The following is a 24,617-nucleotide window of genomic DNA, read 5'->3' on the forward strand; positions in this document are numbered from 1 at the left end:
ACTTCCTACGTTTTCCACGGTTTTCTTCATCGCGTGAAACAATGAATGTGAATGAGTGAATGGTTGGACCGCTGCTTCCTCTTGTCTTTAGGGAGCTTTTTGCATTTTAACAACGAGCAAACGATACGCTTTTACCTTTCTGCTGTGCTTTTCGGTGTTTTGTTCTACTCGTTTTAATCGTCTTTCCTTCACAGCATGCTTATCAATGAAGACATCAGAAGGGATATTTATAAACAATACCGAACGCCTTCTGTATTGTAAAGGGATGATACGTTTTTCTTCTGTTTCAGATGCTCACTTTAAGTTTTGATTTTTAGCGTGTAAGGTCCAGAATATGAAGCTACTTGAAATATGCGGAAAAATGCAGCCCAGCAAAACTTCTTGCTAATTTAGTTGAGTCCTCACCATAGTACGCGAGCTCACAACCTAACATTATAGATTTCGTGTAGAAGAATGCCTTGATTTTGACAAATTCATCTAGGTTGATTGGTCTTATTTCTTTTCCATTATTCATAATGATACAGCACTGATCAATCCCTGCTTTCTTCAATTTGTTTCTCTTATTGCCCTAAATCTTAGTCCTATATGGGTTTAGCTTTTCATGATATGTCCTTGAATTACACTTTTATGTTTTCGCTTTTTCAAGGAATAGTTTAATAATCAGACGAACAGCACCTTGTTTTCCAAGATAAAACCCAACTTTTACAGAATTTTTTCGTACCTAGTACTTCCTCACTCAAGATAAACTAAAGAATCTAAAAAACAAACTCATATCAGACATGTTCTACATTCCTCTCTCACGCACAGATAGATTTAATTTCTGCTTGATCGAAAAACAATTTGAAGAAAATTTTCAACCATGAAATAAAGAAGTTCTGCAACAGATGCTGTTACACGTAACAGACCCTTCGCCTACTCTCCCACTCTGCGTTGCGATTCCTGAGGCCACACGCGCGTACGCTTGCTCCCTTATGACAAGAATAATGGACTGAATAGGAATTTCCCCATCCAGAAACCTATTGCGAGGGTTTCCATTCCTCTAAGGATCTCTTTTTTTTTTCGTCCAGAATTAGAATGTTGATAAAGAAGTGTACATTCGTGGATGGGGTGGGAAACGCGAAGGTTTGGTTGGTTATTAATTTTCTCATTCGCATTCGGTAGAACACGCCGACAAGCAAAAGACGTCTATCAAGACGTCTCGTCTCGTTACAGCACAAAATAGAAAAAGCTGGCAGGGGCGAAAGGAACCGACGGCGCCCAATGTTTGTGTAGCATTGGGTGGAAGGATAAGAAAAATGACTGAGTTGCCATTTTTATCCGATTTTTCCCATCTCGACAAGGGCTGGCGGAAGAAAATTCCGACATCTTTTCGACGCGGAATAAGTACAACAAAGCGCGAAAGAAGGAGGGCATCTCCATTCAATCCTACAACGAATCTTACTGTTTCGCTTTTTGATGCAGAAGAATGAAATGTGAACAAAACGTTACAATTCTTCGGATTCGTCTTTTCTTTCGGATACACAACAAAAAAAAGGGAATGCATTTGTAGGGTTGGCAGATGGGAAAGGTATTGGTGAGGTGGATCCACATTGTTTGGGACCACGTGCACCAGAACGCACGTAACGCGCCTTTCCCTGGCTTCCCGTTCGTCGATTGGAGTAAAGGCTTTGCAGTTAGCGGTGGAATCATAACAACAAAAGTGCCCAAAGCTTTGCGATACGATCGCTATCGCTATCCAAAAGATCACTGGGATGCGCTCTTTTTATTTTCTTTTTCCACGAAAGGATGATGAGACTTTGCAGCGATAAAGTTGAGAGAGTAAGTAAGAGTGCGTGGTAAATGTCAAGAAGCTGCAAGCAACTGGTAGCTAACCGAAGGTCCGAGTAAGAATGGTCACGGGGAAATAAATTCAACCCTGTGAAAGTGCACGCCTTATCCCAAGGCTTCAGCGTGGTCGAGTGTAACGAGGTAAGTTTTGCTGATAAGATGGACCGCGATTAACCGCGAGCTGCGGTTGCGGACCTCCGAGTTCGCATTCCAGAAGCACGGCTCGCTTGTTTCGGCAGCAGTGGAAGCAGAACCTGGAGTGGAAGATCTTGTGATCCTCTCAGCTTGCTTGAGGTTGCCTGTAGGGAACGCTAAGATTTGTAAGCGTGCAAGAGCTCGAAGAATTTATTGAGCGATTTAGCATCGTATTTGGTGGAAGAATATGTAATTTTCTTCCATCCAGCAAGACATATTCAAGCTCCAAGAAACTGAATCGGCCAAGTGTAGACTTGACACTCGCTTCCCGATGAGACAACTTCGGCAAAACTTAAACTGGAGTACTTCATTACTTCAGTTTCTTAAACGGCATCGTCCAGGAGATTCTTTCCAAACTTCAAACAAGCTAATTGGAAAATTCCTCCCCTAAACTCCTGTCGATACATGATTGACGGGCTGCGAAACAGTTTGCGTCAGGAAAAGTTTTAGTGGGCAAGAATTTGACTATTTCTCGTTTCACGAAACCACTCGCCACAAGAAGGTTAGTTCATCAGCATCATCATCGTGCACCTGCCAATATAGGAACTGAGTTTTTTTTCTTTTCGATAGAAGACTTGAGAAGATTTCCATCTCTACCTGAAGCACGGCTACGGGTAAATGAACTGTAAATGAGCGGCACTTTTAATTAAACTCAACGTCAAAAAGTTAGCTTCCCTTGCACGGGACGGTTGGTTCGTTGGTGAGGCATGCATCCGTTTGAATGTCCGTCAATGTCACTTTGTGTTGCAAGACATCAAGCCCGTCCAAGTGCAGAGTTAATCATCCAGAAACTGATCCTATGAACTTCTAAAGGATGATAGTGGTAGAAACTTTGAATGTAGCTGAAAGAGGAAGGGTTCTCATTGGTTTTTCTTCATCATTTCGGCTTGAATTCCAAGCCAGGTGAAAATAGGTCACTTTCTTGCTGCTTTTTCGAGGATGCAAGTATGTTATTTTCCCAGTGAATATAACTTCCAAAACTTCCACCACCGCAGCATTATAGTTGAATAACTCTTGTGCAGATATCACAACACACAGAAAAAACACAGGTTTTCCAGAAAGGAAAAACCGTTCCAATCTTCTGTCCTGAAACAAAAAAAAACTCAATCAAGAACCGTTGTAGACAAACCGGAAGCAAAGCACCCTGTTTCGAAACTTTGAAATGCTGACAGTTTGAAAGTGATTGAACTTTTTCCTCGCCAAATCCGGACCATTCCGATTGAGACCGGTAAGGTTTGCTGTTTGCTTTGGATAATAACCAAATAGGAAATGGGGAGAAAACGGAACCAGTCTCCACCCCTGTTGGATGGAAAATAAACAAATCTCAGTGTACGTAAGGGGGTTTTTGAAAAGCAAACGGAAAATTTCCTCCTCTATCATGATGATTTTCATCCTTCCAAAAGGCGCTTTTTTCTCTCTATCGATCCCAGGTATTCGTTCCAACTGATTTGTGTATCCCTATCGATACTTGGTTGGAATTGGGGAAGGACATCAAACTAAAGCCACCCTTTTTTGCTTACAATCTCATACATCCCCCCCACAAATACACACACACTTTCATGTTTGGCATTGTAAAAGCGTTACAAAATAATAGGCCAACAACATAAAAAAGGAAAGCGAAAGAAAGCTCTTGTGTGAAGTTTTCTCTTTCCTACATGTATTGGGTTTGCCTCTTCTAAAGCAAATCCGATGTCCTTCCAGTGGGAAGTGTGTTTTTCTGGGATAAAAAATTACTTTCCCATTTGTTTCGTACCTGATTTGTGCCGAAACAGTTGAAGTGACATTTTCAGGTTGATAAATATCTTTTACACATTGTTTGATGTATGGCACTATGGTTTGGTTAAGGACAAACTACGGATCGCGCAAACTTTTTCGATGTTTCATAGAAAAATGTTCTGATTCAGTTTTGCTTTATCTCATATATTTCAATTTATGTATATAATTATGCAAGTTCTTCTTTGAGATTGCATATGAGAATAATGGAATTACACAGTAACGGAAAATTTATTGAATCCATAATGACGTTAGCCTGAAAGTTTGAATCTTTTTAGTCAGTAGAGGGTCAGTCCGCAGCCAAACAATCCGGCACTATGCAAATCGTTTCACCCCGGTTCTGCTCCGTTTGCTTGCGAGTTTGATCGAATCAAGCAGATCACCGAAAAAACATTCCTTGATTTTTATGGTTTACAATTTTAATCGATCATTCCCGGGATAAGACAAAAAACAGTGTGGAAATGTCTTGAGAAATAGGTACAATTTGGGCGGAAGGTGATTTGAAAATATGACTTCAACTAAATAATAAACAAATCTAAATGATACTCCATACTAATGAATGATAGGACCTACTTAGGTCACGTCGCCTATAGAATGGCTTACTAAACTTATCGATCCCACGTTCATGTACAGTCTGTTATTGGGGAACGGAGAACAATCCGTACGGAATTTAAACCTCGGTCCTGCTAGGTTCAAAATGTTATAAACATTTTGAACCTACTTCGGTGATTCGGAATCGTCTGCGAAGCCGTCAGCCTTGTTGAGATTTTTGTCAAACGCTGTGTTTTACGTTTGAAATTATTTAATCTTGTTTATGTTTTACTGGCTTTTGCTCACATTTAATCGGAACGATAAGCTATGAAACTTAGTCCGATTCTGAATTGATGATATTCCCTTTTAACTTAAATATTTAACTAAGACATACTGAAAAAATCAATTCAATGTAAGCTTTCAATCCTTGTTCTCGCGCATTTTTTAAAATTAAGTGAGTTTTTTACCAGCAAATTACAAAAGAGCATTTTTTAAATTATTAATAAGGTAAATATGTTTTGGTTCAATAATTTTTTGAATGAAATACCGATTACAATACATCTACAATAAACTATTTTAGCCTACATTCTTATACGTTTGACCATATCTACCCCATGGTGCGTAATTTTAGCAAGGCTTATCGTAAGAAGGTGCTTTTCTTTTGTTCCTACCAAATCACAATTGAAAATGAGATATTTTTTCCTCGTGTGGAAAGCTCCCCACTCTGTCCAACATAGTCATTCCGTAACAGTAATATGTATCTAAAAATAGAAACCACATTACAGCAGACCAGGGAGAGCAGAGAACCACTCTAGATTCGAAAACTTGAACCAACAGATAATATTCACACCCACTTGAATGGTGTTCAAAGAATAAGGGTGTTAGGACACCGATCCGGGAATTCCGAGCATCAAAAATTGAGAAGTTTGCAGAAAATCAATAGCTGATTACTTCATTCGAGCACACGAGTAGCTGGATGCTGGACAAATTCCTACGCTTTTATGAAGTGATGTGTTCTGTGTTAAAAAAGCTTATATTATTATTCGTTTCGTTAGTCTTACTGCTGAAGCGAAGAGTGGGAATGTGGCTCATGATAACATTGAAAGTCACTCATGTCTTTGCTCCTTTTAATAGAAGGGACAAGCTCCGTGCAAAGCAATGAGCTTCTTGTTTGGGTTAGGCAAGCAAGTAAACAGACAAAGTACGGCATTGTTAAATGCATACAGTTTGAAGGGGAAGGTATAGAAACTGCTCCGAAAAACTAATCCCATGCCGATCGTTTCTATTACCAAGAGGACACAACTAGACTAAGGAACATCCCTCGGAACCTAGAGCTGATCCGGTGACCAAAGGGGAAGCTAGTGGTTGTCAGGTTTTTAGATAAATTTCCTTCCGATTGAAAGGATTTCAACAAAAAGCTTGTCATATTTCGGAATTGGAAAATAGTGTCCGTATGTGTGTTCTCCGTCATAGTTTTCGATACCTTTTCTTTGACTTTTTATTTCCATTTTTTAGTTACTATTGTACTTTTCTTCAGGTTTTTCGTCGCTTAGAAAAAGCATTTTCAGACCCTGCTGCTGCTGCTGCTGCTGCTGCTATTCAAAAGCCACGTACAACAATGACCGGAAAACAAATTTTCTCAACCAAGCAGAAGCGTCTAGATAAGGGACACTTTTGCATGTGTTGCGCGCTGCCTTTTGTGAGCATCATTTCCGAGGTTTTTCGTCGCGGGACAGGAGTGCATTGTTTCGCTTTGTTTGGGTTTTGGGGAAGAAGTGGGAACCGAATTTCATTTGGGTAGTGTACATAAGTTCAAATGTTCGTCATTCGTCATTTGGGGTTGATTGTGGCGTAGTTTAGAGTGAAGAAACCGATGTGCCATTGTTGCAAGGGATATTGGTAGGTTAGGATCTAACAACCATCCACATTCCAATTAATTCCATAAATTTTCCACACTCGCAATGGATCAGTTAGTGATGATAACGTTGAAAAGAGGGTAGTGCAATGGGGAAACGAAATCGAATTTCCCTTGCTTACATTTTTTTTTTATTTTCCTTTTAACAAATAAAGGCTTTTTGATGCCTTTTTTCCTTTTGTTTTCTCACAGCAATTTCAAAATACTCTTTCCCACTTTACTCTTGTTCAAGTCTTCTCTGATTTGTAATTTAAAAGTTTCATATTTTTCTTTCATTTGTATCGCTTTTCCAGCATCTCTCATTTTTTACTGTTAACTTTCTCCAACCAGCTTTCTGTGACGATGTGAAGATGCTTTAATCCAATTTAGCAGGATTTTTGATGTCAGCAAAAGGATCCTTTGATACCGAGAGTGTGCGCAAATGGGTGAAAAAGAAATTCGGAAAGCCTCACACTAATCCCCTCATTTTTGTACGATGTAATCCGACATGTCAATACAACTTTACCATACGCGAGAACGGTACATATAGGTGGGATTTGTGTAGAAACCTGGATGGATGTTTGCAACCTTCCAGAAGAATACAATCAATTTGACAAGATAATACTCACCAGACAGTTGACTCGCTCCAACTGGTGGTGAAAAAGTATGGAAAAGGGCTTTTCACATCGCCCAACTTTGTACCGCAGAAGTCAGTCTTACTTACATAGGTTTTATTGTTGTTGGGTGATGTTCGAATGATAGATTTTTAGATACGGTTGCTAGGATGAATGAACGGTTAAGCTGGGCCCCGTGATGCAATCGGGCTCATCAGGTGAATTGAAGCAATGGGAGGGAAGAAAAAGTATATCCATCTATTAACTGGACATTGCTGGGTGGCTCTTTGATGAGATTAAGACGTTATCGAAAAATATCGTGCAGCAAAGATAGAGTTTAGTAACAGCAGGATCAATGAATTTGTCATCACTTTATCGGTTGAATGTTGATAAAAATGGTTTATTTTGGAGCGAGAGAGAGAAAGAGAGAGAGAGAGAGAAAGAGAGAGAGAAATGACAGGCTCATTCAATAGATATCTAAGTCACGCAGCACAATCACACCCTTCCCCTCTCCCCCTTCTAATAAAAAGCGTTTGGTGATTTGCAATTAATTTAGTGCCTAGCCTTGAGTATCTCAGATAAGTATGAGCACGTGAGGCTACTGTTGTTGTTATCGAACTCACTACAAATAACTTTAAATCTATTTTGGGCAGCCAAGCTCTCGAAAGTTCCTGTGTTATCTTTGCTGTTAAGTTTCGCCAGTAATCACTGAGGATATTTATGGTTAAGCTTTGTTTGTTTACCATTTTTTTGCCTATGGAAAAACCAAACAAATCATCGAGTTCATTTTTAGATTGTATTCATTAATCCTCTTTTTCTTCTTTAAAGGTTCAACCATGATAATGACAACCATGATAATGATAACCATGATAACCATGTTCTTTGCTATTTATTTCTCATTTTAAAGCTCCTTCTTCTTCTTCTTCTTGGCCTGCTCTGGATTGAGCACGTCGTGTCGACATGGCCAGGTCTCCAATCCGTCTCGGACAGGTTAGACTCCACTTGATCCAGCCAACGAGCTCGCTGTGCTTCTCTATGCCTCGTGGCGAACGGGTCACTGACGAGCATCTTCTTGATGGGGCATGAGTCCGACACGCATTCTCATCACTTGCCCCAGCCAACGTATCCTTCCAGCTTTGACTACCGTCTGAATATCAGCACCACTAAACAGCTCAGCTACACCAAAATTCTCGCACACAAACTGTTGGCACACACCTCCAAAGATAGTCCTTAGCACTCGCCGTTTGAAAATGGCGATTGCATTGGCGTCCTCCGTCATCATAGTCCAAGATTTGTACCCGTTGAGGATTCCCGTACGCATCAAGGTGCGTTAAATCGTACATTTCGTGTATTGTTAGAGTGTCCTTTATTGTGGATTCGCAGGAGCTTGTGGAGTCCGTATTCCCCTGAACAATGCGGCTTCGAATTTCGCTGCTTACGTTGTTGTCCGAAGTTACGATCGTACCAAGGTAGTAGAACTCCTCTACCACGTCGAGATCGTCGCTATCAACTGATACTCTGCTTCCGAGTCGGACTCTATCACGGTCAGAACCTCCGGCAAGCAGATATTTTGTCTTCATCGCATTGATGCTCAATCCAATCCTATGATTTTTTATTTGAATGATTTTTATTCCTTAGAAAACAGAAAAAATATTTTTTCTGTTCGAGTCGCAAAAATTGGGTCTTAAAAAGCAGCAGACGGAGTTGTTCAAGCCATGATTGCCATAAACTTAAATGATGTATTAGTTTTAAGTAGGAGCCCGGTACTAAAGCGCCTTGGACGCTGCATTTGACACCGCGGGACCAGAGTACATATACCATCCGTATCATTCCCAAGAAGTAAGGATTGACTAATCATCTACGTGGTACAAGCTTTGCTATTAGGTGGTTTTACCAATAGAAGAGTAGCCAAGAAATATTACCTTAGAAAAGTATATGTATAAATTTGCACTGTGCCGTCATGCTTCTATGTTCAATAATTTCTGAGGACACGGAAACCTGGTAGATGATGTAATAAAATACGCGTATCGATGCGTTTAATCAATTCTATCCTATTTATCAACAGGTGTAATGGAGTCTGCAAGATGTAGGCAAATTAAGAATAGGTCAGCGTTACAATAAATCTTTCACTTAATCAAAAATCCTCAGAAGCTCGTAACTTAAAGCCTAGTATACGGAATGCTGTTGATATTATTAGCTAGTAATAACCTGTGAGTGTAAATCTGATGGTCAAAGGACGCCTAAGCCACGAGGAGGACTAGTTAGGGCTACAGAACTATTCTCTATTTTATTATAAACGTCAAAAAATTATTTTTTTCGTAAAAGCTTTTATACTGTGCTAGCTAATTGTTAATCTAGTTCGAGATGTAAATTGAATATTCGAGATTAATTTATATTGTACAAACTACGTGCATCAATGATAAAAATTAAACAAATCCTTAGGGAATGATCAATACGTTGAAGTTATTGTTTCCGGATTGATGTTACTCTTTCTCAACAGCTGATCTCAGTTTGTTCGCTAACGAACCTCATTTCTTCTACAGTTTTATACTGATTTGTAATTAAATAATCAAATTATCTCCATTCATTGAAGAGTGGCACCATTACGACCTTCAAGGACACACGTGACACAGTGACAGGAAAAAAAGACCACGCTAACCACCATCACAAGGGGCACATTATGTCGAACGGCTACGGCTGTATCTGACCTTCCGAAAGGACAGCTTCCCGTGCACGTGTAACATCTGTCTCTGGCGGGTTTGGGTTGCAGTTCTACCGTGGCTCACCGAGGCCCATAAGGCAGCCTGCCGAAAAACTCATCCACGCGAGTAACACGAGCTGCAACAGTGCTGCGAACTGTGGTTTTGAACGAGTACTGCCGCTAAAGAGCAATTAATTATCTCGCTTACGCTCTTACCCATTCGTTGGGAAGAATTTTCCATGGATTCCTCTCTCTCTCTCTCTAAGCATTCTCGAGCCGCATAGCAGCGTAATAGCGGGCAGAGTTGTATAAATTATGAACCTTTCACCCGCGATGCACTGGATGTGTCTCTCAGAAAGAGTTGACAAAATGGTGTCCTGAGGAACAAAAAAAAAGTTGGTATTTCATGTTCCGTTTGCTCTCTTCAAATTTTCATTTTTGGAAAGTGGAAATAGGAAAAAAAAGGAGCGAACTGCATACCACAACGGGACAACAACAACAGTTGCTGCGACATGGGCCATAAACAACCGAAACCGGGATCATGAACCGTCATGAGGAACACCGGGAGAAGGATATGGTCGACCCGGGGGTAACAGCATGACATTTAGGATGTTATTATTTCAACGCCCACAATTAATTATGCGTAACGACGAGACGACGACTGCTGACATGACATGGAACTAATGTTTTTTTTTTACTTCCTTTTTTATGTGGGTGATTGTGTTTGTGTGGCTAACTTTTCTAGGTCCTTTTAGAATAAAAGGATCGTCTTTTTCAGAAGTTCGAAAGGTTAAGATCCTTCTATTTCGTCGTCTCATTCATCCACTAAGTTCTTTTCGAGGATAATGATTCAATACCTCTTCCAATAGCTGCATGCAATGGCATGTTTTCGCTTTTCTGGAAGATTAATTGTTGGGTAATGACTTTAGTGAGATGCAAAAAAACCTCGCGGAAATCTCAAGAACTGCAGAGAATTCTGTACGCTTGAAACCCAAAAAAACGATCGATTAATGATTGGTAAACAGACATTATTTATTTAAATACAACTTAAGCTAGGTTTGAGCTTAATTCCTTCCATCTATACCATCTCTAGCTCGGCTTCTCGTCCAAGAATTGGGCGGCAGCGGTTCACATCACCGATCATGCACATGGAAAACCGCTCACTGAACACCTTGAACCGGTCACACTCACGCTCCACCGGGATCCACAGCGTACAGGCAACGTACCGCGTGCAAAACTGCGGATGCGGCAGCACACCAAACGCAACATTGTTCCGGCGGCAGATGTCACTCGGCACTGGGAGAATATTTTCCGGCGCGATGGTGGTCGTCGTTGGTAGCAGCGTCACGGTGCAAGAGTTCAGATCTCCCGGGAGACAGACAAACAGCCGCTCGGAAAACACGAATCCAGGTCGGCAGGAACGCTCGCGAGCACGTCCCAGCAGGCAACTGACGTACTTGTTACAGTCCTCCGGATGTACCCGTGTTCCTAGCACGATGCCACGGCACATGTCTCCTGGCAACGGGTATGCATCGCCCTCCTTACGACAGGTACGTTGATTGCCAGGCACGCAGGTAATTTCGTCCACATCGAAGATATTGTCCGGTGGGCAGGTTTCTTCGGTGGCTACTTCCTTGTAGCAGCTGATGAACTTGAAGCAACTGCTCGGGTGCTCCAGAATTCCGATCAGTAAGCCTTTGCAGGGATTTTTGTATGCATCCTCGTTGCTATCATCGTTGTCTGGGATTGGAGGTGATGGTGTAGGTCTGGTGCTACCACTACCCCCACCACCACCACTGCTTCCACCGCCACTACCTCCTCCACCGCCGCCGCCGCCACCACCACCCGGACGACTAAGTGGTTCCTCAATGCTCACATGTTCACTATCTGCTAGGACAACACCCACCAGCACTCCAACGGTGACAAATATCAAAAAAGTCTTCATGACTTAAGGCTCCCGAAAACCAACTCGCTTCAGATGTCTAAGATTCGTGTATGATCCTCAGTTGCAGATCCATACTGTTTATATACAAGCTGTCACAATCCGAAGGCTTAATCGTAAATCATTCCTTCAAAAAAACAATAAGCCACACGAGATTACATGGTACCCCCCTTAAGCTGCCTGATAAGATTTTAACCGAGACTCCATATCACACCTTGCCCAAACGTACGATCTACCACATCCGGATTGATGGACTTTGTGATTTATATGACCCAGTCTAAAATCTGTTCCTTCCTGTGGCGGTGGGTCTGCTGGTGATTGGTCCCGTTCGAAGGTTAAAAATATCCCACTCACTAATCACTCGCAGCACGGGTGAAATGAAGCGATGAAAATTTCGTTTCATTAATACAATTGTCTTATCGATGACGGACAGTTTTGACGATGTGATTATCGCTTTGATTACTGCCAGGTGAAACACAAAGTTGATGAGAGAGAGGGAATATTTTTAGAGGTGAGGTGAGCATTAAAAGTGGTTTAATAAAATGTGTCAAGTAATGGGGAACAATCAAAGTAAATAGTCACGATCGAATCGGCTGATATACGATTGTTGGGTGGTCTTTCCTAAGGGGAGGAATTTTAACTTGAAAAAATGCATGCTTAAGCCTGCGCCAACGGTTGAAATATTTCACTGACGGTTCGGATCAGCGCCCAACAGTATGCAATTGCATTACACGGCTGCAGCTGTGCACAGTGGATCATTTTCCTTTCGGGAAGCGGACTACTGGTTGTCGAGGTTTTGATTCTTGTTGCCATATTCATCCCAGTTTTGTACGAAAAAAATGATAAACATGATAGAATAATGTTTCAATGAGTTATTAAAAATCAAACTAACGTGTTTTTATTATTGGCAAGGTAACTATGCAACAGCAATTATTTATACAATCATTCTTTGTAATCTCTTACTTCCCGCTGTCTTCCAATAGACAACTCCCGAACAACAGCTCACAGTATCTCGTTTCTAGCCACTTTTACAGCCCAAAAAGCCCCTGTGTGAGCTTTACCCCATTATAGCATGGATTTCGTTGAACTAAGTGTGAATTCTGTTCCCGGAAAACTGCACCGCTGCGTTCTGTATCCAGCCCGTTATCTAGCCTGTTAGTGTTTAAAAGAAGCGTCACTATTCACTTATCGCAGTAGTTTACGTTGAGATTCGTACGATCGTTCACAAACAGTACATCCGGAATGGCACTGTCCGCGGTGTACGTTGCGCTAACTGTTGCTGCCCTGTGGGCTGCGTCTGGCGCGTATGGAGAAGATTTAAACTCCTTGTGCGACAACGTACGCTTTGGCCCATTACCGCATCCGTCCGATTGCCGACTTTACGTGATGTGTGTCCTTTATACGCCTGTCGTGTTGTCCTGCCCGGGTGGATACGTTTTTCATCCGGATGTGCAGTTTTGTGTGCAGGAGTCACAGTATCGGTGTGATACGGAGGCATCAATTTCAACTACCACACCTGAACCAACCAGTGTCACAACGGAACCGGAATGTGAGCGACGTCCTTCGTGGGAATCTTTCTTCTGCGACGATGTGCAAAGAACACTCGTGACGAATCCGATGAACTGTACGCAATACATCCACTGTCAATCGAACCCACCGAGGAATCATCGGTGTCCGGTTGGAACGCTCTTCAACGATCTGTATCAGGACTGTTTGCCTGGAGACACCGTGTCTTGTGCGTTGGAAAGCGTCAGCCAGGACTTTTGTGGGAATCGAGTAGACGGAAGCTACGCACATCCCTACCAGTGCAACCGATTTGTCTCCTGTGTACGGCAACAGACGAGACTGGAATCGTGTCCACCATTTTTTGTGTTTGATGCAGCTAAAGCACATTGTGTGAAGGGGAGCGTTCTTGCCTGCTCGAGTCTGTTGAATTAGCGATAAGAAGCAGTGGCTGCAGCGGTTGGTACTTTAAATAAACTTGCACGAGCCCAGATCACATGCGCCTATACATCTCATTTTATTTATCGGGTGTTGGAAACCCACTTCAATACGTTCGTTTGCGAGATGTCAAGTTGAAAGTTTAAAAAGGAGCAACACTTTATGGTGCTGATCAGTATACTACTTACTTTCAAAAATGAAGATTGTGTGCAGTATTTTGCTTTTGGTGGCATTTTGCACCGCTTCGATCAATAGTCAGACTGTATCCTGTGAGGAAGAAAACGAACTTACTGCAAATCCTTCTAATTGCAATCAGTACTATCGTTGCCTTAGTCGCGAACGGATTCTGTTCAGCTGTACTTCGGGAAAAGTGTTCAACCCCAGTACTAAACGTTGCGTTACGTCCGACACTTACTCTTGCAATGAGATACAGCCTGAGACATCAACAGTGGCCGCTTCAGACCTTTGTCAACAAAACCCAAATGGAATAGTGGCACATTCATCAGATTGCGACAAATACGTGGTGTGTGAGGAAGGCACCGGGAAGACATATAGCTGTCCACAGGGTGAACAGTTTTCCTGGAAAAAACTAGCCTGCGGCGTCAACTATTCTTGTGAAGCATATTTTAATCGCTCGGCAAGTTCGCTAGAAACGGTTGCCTGCTCCAGACAGTCATTACAGCGAGCAGAACATCCTTACGAGGTTGGTATGTACGTCGATTGTCAACGAGAAGAGATCGAGAACTGTGACGATGGTTCGATCTTTCGCTGGAACTATCAACGCTGTCTGCCGGGTGTGGTGTCGACGAACGAACTGAAGACAGCCGACCCTGATTGTGGCGCCTTCGGCAAGAGCTCTCATCCTTATCTGTGTGAAAAGTTTTTCAAGTGTTTCCTCTGGATTTCGTCACTACAAACGTGCCCGTTGGGGACTATTTACAGTGCGTCGAAGGAGGATTGCATTGAAGGCGACTTTCAGACATGTACTTTTGCACACAATTAATCTAAAAAATTTGAAGAAAGTAAATAAAATGCAGTGGAAGCTCGTTTCGTTTATTTAAATAAAACGTTCTAATAACACTCCCTGATGATCTGCACGTGTTTTGATGCAACGGTAGATATCATCACACTTATCTAATCTCTAGCTCCGTATCGATACAGCACCAATACAGACGATGAACTCTTATCACAACGTGTAGCAGAGTATGACCATCAGCAGCACTTTCAATGCCAGTGTCATATAGGGCGTCCTAGCCATCGTGTCTACGAATGACGTTTGTTCCGTTGTTCTTGCGTCACATTTACTTGTGTTTTTGGTGCCTATTTCACTGCTGCAATCATACATTGAATCACATCGTTAACAACCCGACAAAACGTAAACCATAAAATCAACACCGACTAACTTATCGCAAGGTACTGCCTCGAAGTTGCTGTTCCTTTGAGTGCTTCGGAAGAGAGATCCTCGTCGTCCTTCTTTCAAATTCAATCGTTTAATATAACTTTCTCCACTTATTTGTACGATATTTAGTAAAAGAACGATCACGATGAAAAGCCCCCACAGTGACGGCTTCATCGCGTTCGGTCTACTGAGCTATTTATTCAACGTTACAATCCGCATGAGCCGCCAACGAACGGATAAGTGTGTTATCAGTTTGACGCAGTTATGATAAGAAGTGAGTAGATACAGCATTACGATAAGCATGCGTTTATTGATGTGTGTATTTTCTCCTAACCGAATATGCAACTCGCCGAATGAACTTCATCACAACGTTGAATAACAGGATTGAAAATCAGATTCGAAGGGCAGTGCACCAACACTGAGTTACCTTTGTTACACAGAAAGAAGGAATGACAATTTTGTGGATGAGGGTAGTACCCATCGGGACGATTCTTGCAGATCTCTTCGATTGGAGAGTTAGTAGTGACCGTAGAAAGGGTACACGTTTCGGAGTTACCCGGGACACATTCAAGAAGCTGCGGGTGCAAGATCTCCCCATCCGGACAGCGAAGAGCCAACGTAGTGCCTAAGATACATTTGAGGAACAGATTGCAACCTTGTGGATGAGGTAGAACACCGCCAGGACGTCCGATGCATGTATCGTTGAGAAGAGAGCAGGTATTCCCATTGCCAGCTATACAGGTTGCAGTCAATGCATGGAAAACTTTCCCAGGAGGACATTCCTCTACTACCGGTTGTGAAGTCTGACATCGAACGAAAGATCGGCAGTCAGTTGGATGTGGGTATACTCGACCATCCGGACGACCAGAGCACATCCTTTCAATAGGATCAAACGTACAGGCGAACGGCATACCAGGAACGCAGACTTGTGCATCTGGACGCAGGATCTCGCCAACAGGACAGGTTACAATGGACACGGCTTGATTTTGACAGCGGATGTAAACGTGACAAAAGTTGGGATGCTCAATCACTGCCCCAGTCGGTTTGTTGATACAATCATCGACCAGGAACTCACAGGTTTCACGATTCCCTGGTTGGCAGGTGCCACTAGCACCGTGCAGTATCTTACCCTCGGCACAGTTCCTCGAAATCGGTTTACCTTCATGACATGCCACGTATTGATCGCATCTGTCTGGGAAGGGAATTTGCGTACCGTTTTTCTTATCTTTGCACACTGTCTCCATTGGGTAGTACTGACACGTATGATCATCTCCAGGTGCACAGGCTTTAACGTACGAGTTGAAGATCTCATTCACTGGACACTCGGTTAATACGGGAACTCCTTTTATACAGTTTATGAACAAATCACATTCGTTCGGATGTTGGACTCTATCTCCATCTAGTTTACCATGGCAAACGTTCTCCAGTGGAGTGCAAGTCTCTGTATTACCAATGACGCATTTTCCGAGCAAGCTATTAAAAATTTCTCCTTGCAGGCAGTCGACGATCGCGGTTACACCGTGCCAACACTCCAGATATCGTGTACATTCGTTCGGATGAGCCAGCAAACCGTCGGGATAATGTTGGCAGGAATTCATAATGTCCAGTAGCTCACAAGTGTCCCAGCTTCCTGGCACACAGGCGCCGTCTTGATGTGACCATATCTCACCGATTGAACATGTGAATCGGTTAACTATGCCGTGCGAACAGAACACAAACTCCCAGCATACATTCGGATCGCTGTAAACAGCGTACGATACATTCGCACATTTCTGCTTCCAGTTTGGTGCAGTTGAGCTTGAACACAGTTCACGATGACCCGGAACGCAGGAAAGTAAATTCGAATCATAAACATAACCTTCCATACACTCATAGGCAATCGGCTGCTCGAACATGCACACAACAAACACATGGCACAGGGTTGGATCTGGATGGGGTAGGATCACGATCTGAATTCCAGCACATATACCATCTAAACCAAGCTGATATTCGGAAACTTTGTACGGGATAAATTCATCGGATCGTACACTATTGAGAAGAAACAGAAAAATAGCACTGGTGAAGAATGTTTCGGTCTTCATTGTAACAACTATGAGCCACGGGTGTCTTTGAGTTACTGGTAGTGTTGGACGTGCTTATATTGGACCTTCATTGGACGATGCGTTTCCGGCTGGTGCATACCCGAAGAAAAAAGGGGACTTTCTTTTATTTATCTAGGAAAGATAAAACGTAACTGCGATACACAATGATAATTGTTTGGGTTTATTCAAAATTATCACTTCACATTGATCTTGTAACATAGACTATCACTTATGGGAATATCAGATCATGTAGCTTCAATTTTTGAAAGGAGAGTTCATTAAAAAAAAACTCGCAATACTATTTTTAGTATCTGAATGGCACACTTTCATTTAGTCTGATCGTAAAGGAGAGAAGTGTATAAACGTGCTATTTTACTCATATATTTATATTGATACGTAACAAATGATCTGATATTTGAATTGAAATTTCACTTCTGATTCAGAAAACATTGGGAACAAAATTAAGAACTAAAATGGTCAACCAGCACCAAACAAAATTGTGATATTGTCTTTCTGAAAAACGAGTCAAAAGGCACTGGATTGAATATAATATTTTTCTCAAATTGGCTTCACAAAGATACATCGCATCTTCCACAAGTCTACGACAAGATTCTTCATAGTAATCCTATAATGACTTTCTCCAGAATGTATTGCTTTTTGGACTGATATTTTAGTACTTATATATTTCTATTAGAGAATGAGGGTTCTGCGCCGTATTGTCTGATATTTTTGTACTTGATATGCAAAATACAAATACCTTCTCTACTATTATCTAGACTCTTGTCCCAACACCCCTTCTGGCTTTTAAAAGGCTTACAACCTGTTATAATACAATAACTTCACCACTTTTCCATTCATAAACTCTACTCTGCGAAATTAAATTTTAAGCACGCAAAATGCAAAGCCTAAGAGGAAGATATTATTTGAGAACATAAATAAATAAATAAACATTAACTATGTTTTTTACACCGGTATACATGTCTCCTGATTACCCGACGCACAGTCCCGAATAGCGCCCACAAAGATCTGGTTCGGTGGACAGGACAAAATCTCCGTGTCACCGTTGGTGCATCGAATGAACAGATAACACAGCAGCGGATGGGTGTAATTTCCATCAGGACGTCCTTCACACACCGAGATAATGGGTGGCTCGGTGGTTACAGGTGCCAAGGTACAGTCGTCTGCGTTACCCGTAGCACAAACGAGGAACTCTGGATGCAAGATCTCGCCCTCTGGACAGCGAAGAGCCGATGTGGTGCCCGAGGTGCACAAGAGGAATAGCTCACAGCCTTGTGGATGTGGAAGAACGCCATCTGGTCGTCCAGCGCAAGTGCCATCGAGGAACGAGCAGGTATTTCCATTGCCAGCTACACAAGTTTGGCTCGTCGCACGGAAGATGGTTCCTGGACGGCAAGTCTCTACAATTGCTTGCGAATTTTCGCACCGTACAAATAGTCGGCAATCGGTTGGATGTGGATAAACATTTCCGTCTGATATACCCATACACATTCGCTCAACAGGTTCAAAGGTACAGGTAGATGGATTTCCTGGCACACAGAACTGAGCGTCGGGGCGCAGGATCTCTCCTGGTGGGCACGCATGAACTTGCACACTTTCTCCCTGACACCAGATGAAATGTCCACAAAGACTTGGATGCTCGATCACCTGACCATCAGGATGTCCTTGGCAAACTCTGTCAATAAACTCACATGTTTTTGTATTACCAGGTCGGCAGGATTTAGAAGAAGCGTGGAAAATCTCTCCAATAGGACAATCCATTACAATGGCCTTCCCATTGTCACACTGTACGAACCGGATGCAATCATTTGGATAGGGGTAGATGGCATTATCTATCATATTTTTACACATGGTTTCAACTGGGTGGAATTGACAGGTGTCCCTGCTACCTGGAGTACACAATTGTGCTTCTACATTGAAGATTTCACCAGCTGGACATCGTTGGGGAGCTGGTTGATGATCCTCACAAATGAGGTAAAGATCACATTCGTTTGGATGTGCTACAATTCTTCCATCAGTTTGTCCTTCACATAAGCCATCAATAGGAGCGCAGGTCTTGGTATTTCCGACGACACATCTTCCTTGTGCCCGATTGAAAACGGTTCCTGCAGCACAATTCATGAACACAGGCACGGTTGAGAAGCAGTGGATGTAAGCCGTGCAAATCAATGGATGGGGTATAACCTTATCAACGTGCCCCAAGCAGATATTATCAAACCGCTCACAAGTCTCATCGTTTCCAGGAATACAGGATTGTGTTCCAGCATGATAAACACTTCCATTAGGGCAGCTCTGTACCAGGGCGTTCTGTCCCTGACACTCGACGAATAGAGAACAATTAGTTGGATGTGGGTAGCGTGTAAAATCAGCCTTGTTTTCGCACATACGATCAATGGAATCATATAGGCAAGTGTTTACATCTCCAGGTACACAGGACTGGGCGTCCGGGCGAAGAATTTCCCGATCGGGACATGAACGTATCATCACTGAACCACCTTGACATAAGATGAAGATCTCACAAAGAGTCGGATGCGCGATGATCAATCCATCAGGCTGGTTATAGCACACGCTTCCAAGAAGTTCACACGTGTTGGTATTGCCAGGACGACAGGTTCCACTAGGAGCGTGTAGAATCTGCCCTACAGGACAATTCATTGCAATAGATTCACCGGAGTTACAAATGATAAACTGCGTACAGTCTCCCGGTAGCGGGTATATCGCACCGTTCGTTGCATTTCGACACATTATTTCCTGTGAATAAAACTGACAGGTATCTACATTTCCCGGTGCACAGAACTGTGCTTGTATGTTTAGTATTTCACCCATAGGACACTGATGAACAGTGCCGTATCCTCCTTGACATATAACGTACAAATCACACTCATTTGGATGTACAACAATTGTTCCATCGAGTTTTCCCTGGCATTTGTTATCAATACGCACACACGACTCTGTATTTCCGATGACACACTTTCCTTCCTTTTGTTCGAACACTGCACCTCGTGGACAAACGATGATTGTTTTGTCTCCTTTTACACACACTATATATCTGGAACAGTCCGTTGGATAAGGCAGTACACCATCCGGTTGACCTTCACAGGACGTTTCATCGATCAGCAACTCACAAGTGTCCCAACTTCCCGGTAGGCAAGCACCATCTCTCTGCGACCAGATCTCTCCCAATGGACAGGAGTATCGGTTTGCCGTACCCAGCGAACAGAACACAAACTCCTTGCATGAATTTGGATGTTCATAAAACGCGTACGTCACATTCACACAAAATTCTCTCCAGTCGGGTTCGGGAGTACGATCCGTGCACTGTTCTTGATCACCCTGTACACAGCGATATATGATTGGATCAAAGATAAACCCATCGGAACATTGATGGGCAGTCGGCTGTTCAAAGGTGCACGAAACAAATGCATTGCAAAATGTTGGATCTGGATGCGGGAAAATACCTGCAATTACACCAACACAAACTGCTTCGAGCGAATGACCATTTTCGCGAACTGAATACGTCAACTTTTCTTCGGAACTTGCCACAAGCACTGCAAGCACTAGGAACAGATGTGGTTCTACTTGAAAGCTTAACATTTTCCCCATCACTTGTAGTGGTTGTCTGGTCGATACTGATGTTTATATAGGGCGAGAAGTTGTTATTTAAAATAGATTGAGTCGTTTGCTGCGTTATCTATTTGTCTGCTTCTGGAATCAAGCGCAGCGTATCAGTACACGCATCAGTGATCAGTAAGATTCGATAGCAATCAAACAGTAGGGAGCCTGTAAAACAGTCTAAATAAATGTAGATGTGATGCGCCACCATTTACTAAATTATTGGAAAAAGTAAGGACCTTCACTTACAATGTCAAGGGAACTGATTGACCTTCGCTACGGAACAGTTGAAAAGTTCAAAGAACGGAAAAAAAGAAATGAATCTGGTACAAAGATGCACGACTTTGAATTGAGCGACTTTTTTTGCAGTGACAACGCTCAGCTCTAGACATAAACAATTATGAAATCAAGCATCAATGTTTTACACTCTTCCAACAAAGTTCCAATGATGGTGAAAGTTCACTGTATCTTTATGGTGCCTGTTTATAAATATCAAATGTTTTTCTTTCTCATAACATCAAAAGGTACACACCGTGTGCCCACACAAAATCAATCTATCCGAATGTCGCAGTTATGATAACTAGGCAATATAAACTGATCTATGATAAGAATGCCTTTTATTGATTTATATTTACGCGCTTGACCAAAGCGTCAATCCCCAACCATTTACAGCGGTATACATGTCTCCTGATTACCCGGCGCACAGTCCCGAATAGCGCCCACAAAGATCTGGTTCGGTGGACAGGACAAAATCTCCGTGTCACCGTTAGTGCATCGAATGAACAGATAACACAGCAGCGGATGGGTGTAATTTCCATCAGGACGTCCTTCACACACCGAGATAATGGGTGGCTCGGTGGTTACAGGTGCCAAGGTACAGTCGTCTGCGTTACCCGTTGCACAAACGAGGAACTCTGGATGCAAGATCTCGCCTTCTGGACAGCGAAGAGCCGATGTGGTGCCCGATGTGCACAAGAGGAATAGCTCACAGCCTTGTGGATGTGGAAGAACGCCATCTGGTCGTCCAGCGCAGGTGCCATCGAGGAACGAGCAGGTATTTCCATTGCCAGCTACACAAGTTCGGCTCGTCGCACGGAAGATGGTTCCTGGACGGCAAGTCTCTACAATTGCTTGCGAATTTTCGCACCGTACAAATAGTCGGCAATCGGTTGGATGTGGATAAACATTTCCGTCTGGTATACCCATACACATTCGCTCAACGGGTTCAAAGGCACAGGTAGATGGATTTCCTGGCACACAGAACTGAGCGTCGGGGCGCAGGATCTCTCCTGGTGGGCACGCATGAACTTGCACACTTTCTCCCTGACACCAGATGAAATGTCCACAAAGACTTGGATGCTCGATCACCCAACCATCTGGTAAACCCTGGCACACGTTGCCTAGGAACTCGCAGGTATTGGTGTTGCCCGGACGACAGGATGCGGATGGAGCATGATAAATTTGGCCTACTGCGCACTCTGATACCACTGCTATCCCATTACTACACACCACAAACTGAGCACAATCGTTCGGATGGGGATACATGTTTCCATCTGGAACTCCCTGACACATGGTTTCAACTGGGTGGAATTGGCAGGTGTCCCTATTGCCTGGGACGCAAATCTGCGCTGCTACATTGAAGATTTCGCCCGCTGGACATCTTATTGGAGCGGTCTGTCCGGTCACGCATACGATGAATACATCACAATCGCTTGGGTGAGCCAGTCTCGTTCCATCCGGCTGTCCGACACACATTCCATCCGTGCGTTCGCATGTTCTCGTATTGCCAACAACACAGCCTCCGAGCGATTCATCGAATATAGTTCCGGCGGCACACTGTTCGAAGAAAGCTACACCTGAAGAACAGTAGATGTAACCCGTACAAATGGTTGGATGGGGAATCGTTCCATCCGGACGTCCAACACAGATGTTATTAAACCGTTCACAGGTGGCCTGATTGCCAGGAACACAGTTGCGAGTTGGGGCGTTGTAAATGCTACCGACCGGACAGGTGTGCAAGATCGCGTTTTGGCCCTGACACTGCAAGAACTGTGCACAGTCAGATGGATGTGGGAAACGTATGCCATCCGCCTGTCCCATACACATCAGATCGGTCGGTGTAAATTGGCAAGTGTCTGCATTGCCAGGCACACAGAACTGAACGTCCGGGCGCAGGATCTCCCCAATGGGACATGGATTTACCGTCGGTCGCCCTTCTGTGCACCAGATGAAGAAATCACAGCGGTCCGGGTGGGGCAGCACAGTACCATCGGGTTGATTGGCACACACACCAGTTAGCGGTGTGCATGTGTTGACATTGCCCGGTATACACGATTGAGCTGGAGCACTGAAAATGTTGCCAGTTTCGCAACCCATCTCCATAGCCGTTCCTTGCTGACACCAGATGAATCTCGCACAATCTGTTGGATGCGGCAAAAATAGTCCTCCGTCCCGGCCATCGCACATGGTCTCGATTGGGAATCGTTCACATGTATCGGGGTTTCCTGGGACACAAAACTGTGCATCTACTCGCAGGATCTCTCCCGGTGGACAAGGAAGCACGTCGGCATTACCTCCACGGCAGATAATGAACATGCCACAACGGGTCGGATGCTCAAGAACAGTTCCTTCTGGTTGCAGTGTACAGAGACCCTCGGTAACGACACATGTCTCACGATCGCCAGTTGCACAGGATCCAGTTTGCGGATTGAAGATGGTTCCGGCAGGACAAGTCATAACAGTCGACACACCGTTGTTGCAGGAGAGGTAAAGTTCGCATGAAGTTGGATGAGGTACTACACCCGGTGGTCGTCCGATACACGCGGTCTCGACACTGCTGTACTCGCACGTATCACGATCGCCCGGAACGCAGAATCTGATGTCAGGACGGAAGATTTCATTCGGTGGACACACCAGTACCGATGCTTCACCCAGCGAACAGAAAACGAACAGATGACACTCGTTCGGGTGTGGGCGAAGATCGTTCGCTACTCCACGGCACAAGTCTCCAGCCGATTGACACGTGTCTGTGTTGCCCACTGTGCATCTTCCCAGGCTCTGATCGAACACTTCTCCGCGGAAACACTCAAGCACTGTCGTAACGCCATTCGTACACTGCAAGTACCTCGTACAATCGATTGGATGTGGCAACACACCGTCTGGACGACCCTGGCACACGTTCCCAATGTCCAACACCTCACAGGTGTCTCGATTACCGGGCAGACAGGAACCATCCTTCTGGGACCATATCTCACCGACTGGACACGAGAATCGGTTCGCCAAACCGAACACGCAGAATACAAAGTCCCAGCATACGTTCGGGTGGGCGTAGAACGCATAAGATACAGCGCGGCAAACTTCATCCCAATCCGGTTCATTCCGTTCCGCGCACTCGTCCCGATCGCCTGGAATGCAACGGAGCGAGCTCGGATCAAAGACGAGTCCTGCAGCACACTGGTACACGATCGGTTGCTCAAATGTGCACGAGATGTACAGATGGCAGAGGGCCGCATCTGGATGCGGGAAGATCCCGGCGTTCACACCTATACAAATCGACTCGACTGCGTGGTCGTTCACATCGATCGGATACTTTATAAGTTCACCGGCACTTTCACCAGGCAATAATGCCACAACAAACAGCAAACAGAAGACCCCAAGGTCCCCCAGGAACGGTAATGATTGCTTCATCGCACTTTCGATACTGAAGCTTTGCCCGGGTGAGATGTGATCATTTATTTCGGAATCGTCAGGTGTGGGAAGTCTGCCGCCGTTGATTATCTGCCGCCGTATTGGTCATAATTCGGTGCTCACTTTAATGTGTTGTGATAATGTTGTTTTACGGCTTTATCAATTACGGACACCGGAACAGCGATAGGGAGCGCAGGGGACACAAACACACTGTGCGAATAACAAACGGAACCGTAGAGATACGGTATGGGAGCGTGGGGTTCGATGGAGTACCTTCGATTGAAAAGCGATCGTGAGCTGGGAATTGCAAATATTGAAATTCTATTTTACAGAATATTCACAAGACCTGAGTAGCGTTAGTGCGTTGAGAAAATAATTCCACTCTAAACTACCAAAAGCTTA

At 43.7% G+C, this 24,617-nt stretch overlaps 6 protein-coding genes across 6 annotated transcripts in view; 1 reads left to right on the forward strand and 5 right to left on the reverse strand.

Annotated features, from left to right (window-relative positions):
• The window catches only part of LOC126567958 (MOXD1 homolog 2-like), a 507,834-nt gene that overhangs the window by 95,261 nt on the left and 387,956 nt on the right, over window positions 1-24,617 (reverse strand). The window lies entirely within an intron of this gene.
• LOC126568402 (uncharacterized) lies at window positions 10,614-11,480 on the reverse strand. Its single transcript, XM_050224872.1, has one exon. The coding sequence runs from the start codon at window positions 11,478-11,480 to the stop codon at window positions 10,614-10,616; it is 867 nt and encodes a 288-aa protein (XP_050080829.1).
• LOC126568462 (probable endochitinase) lies at window positions 12,720-13,423 on the forward strand. Its single transcript, XM_050224944.1, has one exon. The coding sequence runs from the start codon at window positions 12,720-12,722 to the stop codon at window positions 13,413-13,415; it is 696 nt and encodes a 231-aa protein (XP_050080901.1). The 3' UTR covers window positions 13,416-13,423.
• LOC126568732 (uncharacterized) lies at window positions 14,577-15,013 on the reverse strand. Its single transcript, XM_050225248.1, has 2 exons — window positions 14,822-15,013; window positions 14,577-14,749 (listed from the first exon to the last, which is right to left on the reverse strand). The coding sequence occupies exons 1-2, from the start codon at window positions 14,989-14,991 to the stop codon at window positions 14,605-14,607; spliced, it is 315 nt and encodes a 104-aa protein (XP_050081205.1). The 5' UTR covers window positions 14,992-15,013; the 3' UTR covers window positions 14,577-14,604.
• Window positions 17,862-20,510, reverse strand: LOC126567527 (multiple epidermal growth factor-like domains protein 10). The gene has a single exon (XM_050223747.1). It carries the CDS (start codon window positions 20,508-20,510, stop codon window positions 17,862-17,864), a length of 2,649 nt encoding a protein of 882 aa, XP_050079704.1.
• LOC126567840 (multiple epidermal growth factor-like domains protein 6) lies at window positions 21,195-24,215 on the reverse strand. Its single transcript, XM_050224153.1, has one exon. It carries the CDS (start codon window positions 24,213-24,215, stop codon window positions 21,195-21,197), a length of 3,021 nt encoding a protein of 1,006 aa, XP_050080110.1.

This window comes from Anopheles maculipalpis, chromosome 2RL (assembly GCF_943734695.1).
Source record: "Anopheles maculipalpis chromosome 2RL, idAnoMacuDA_375_x, whole genome shotgun sequence".
Lineage (NCBI taxonomy): Eukaryota > Metazoa > Arthropoda > Insecta > Diptera > Culicidae > Anopheles > Anopheles maculipalpis.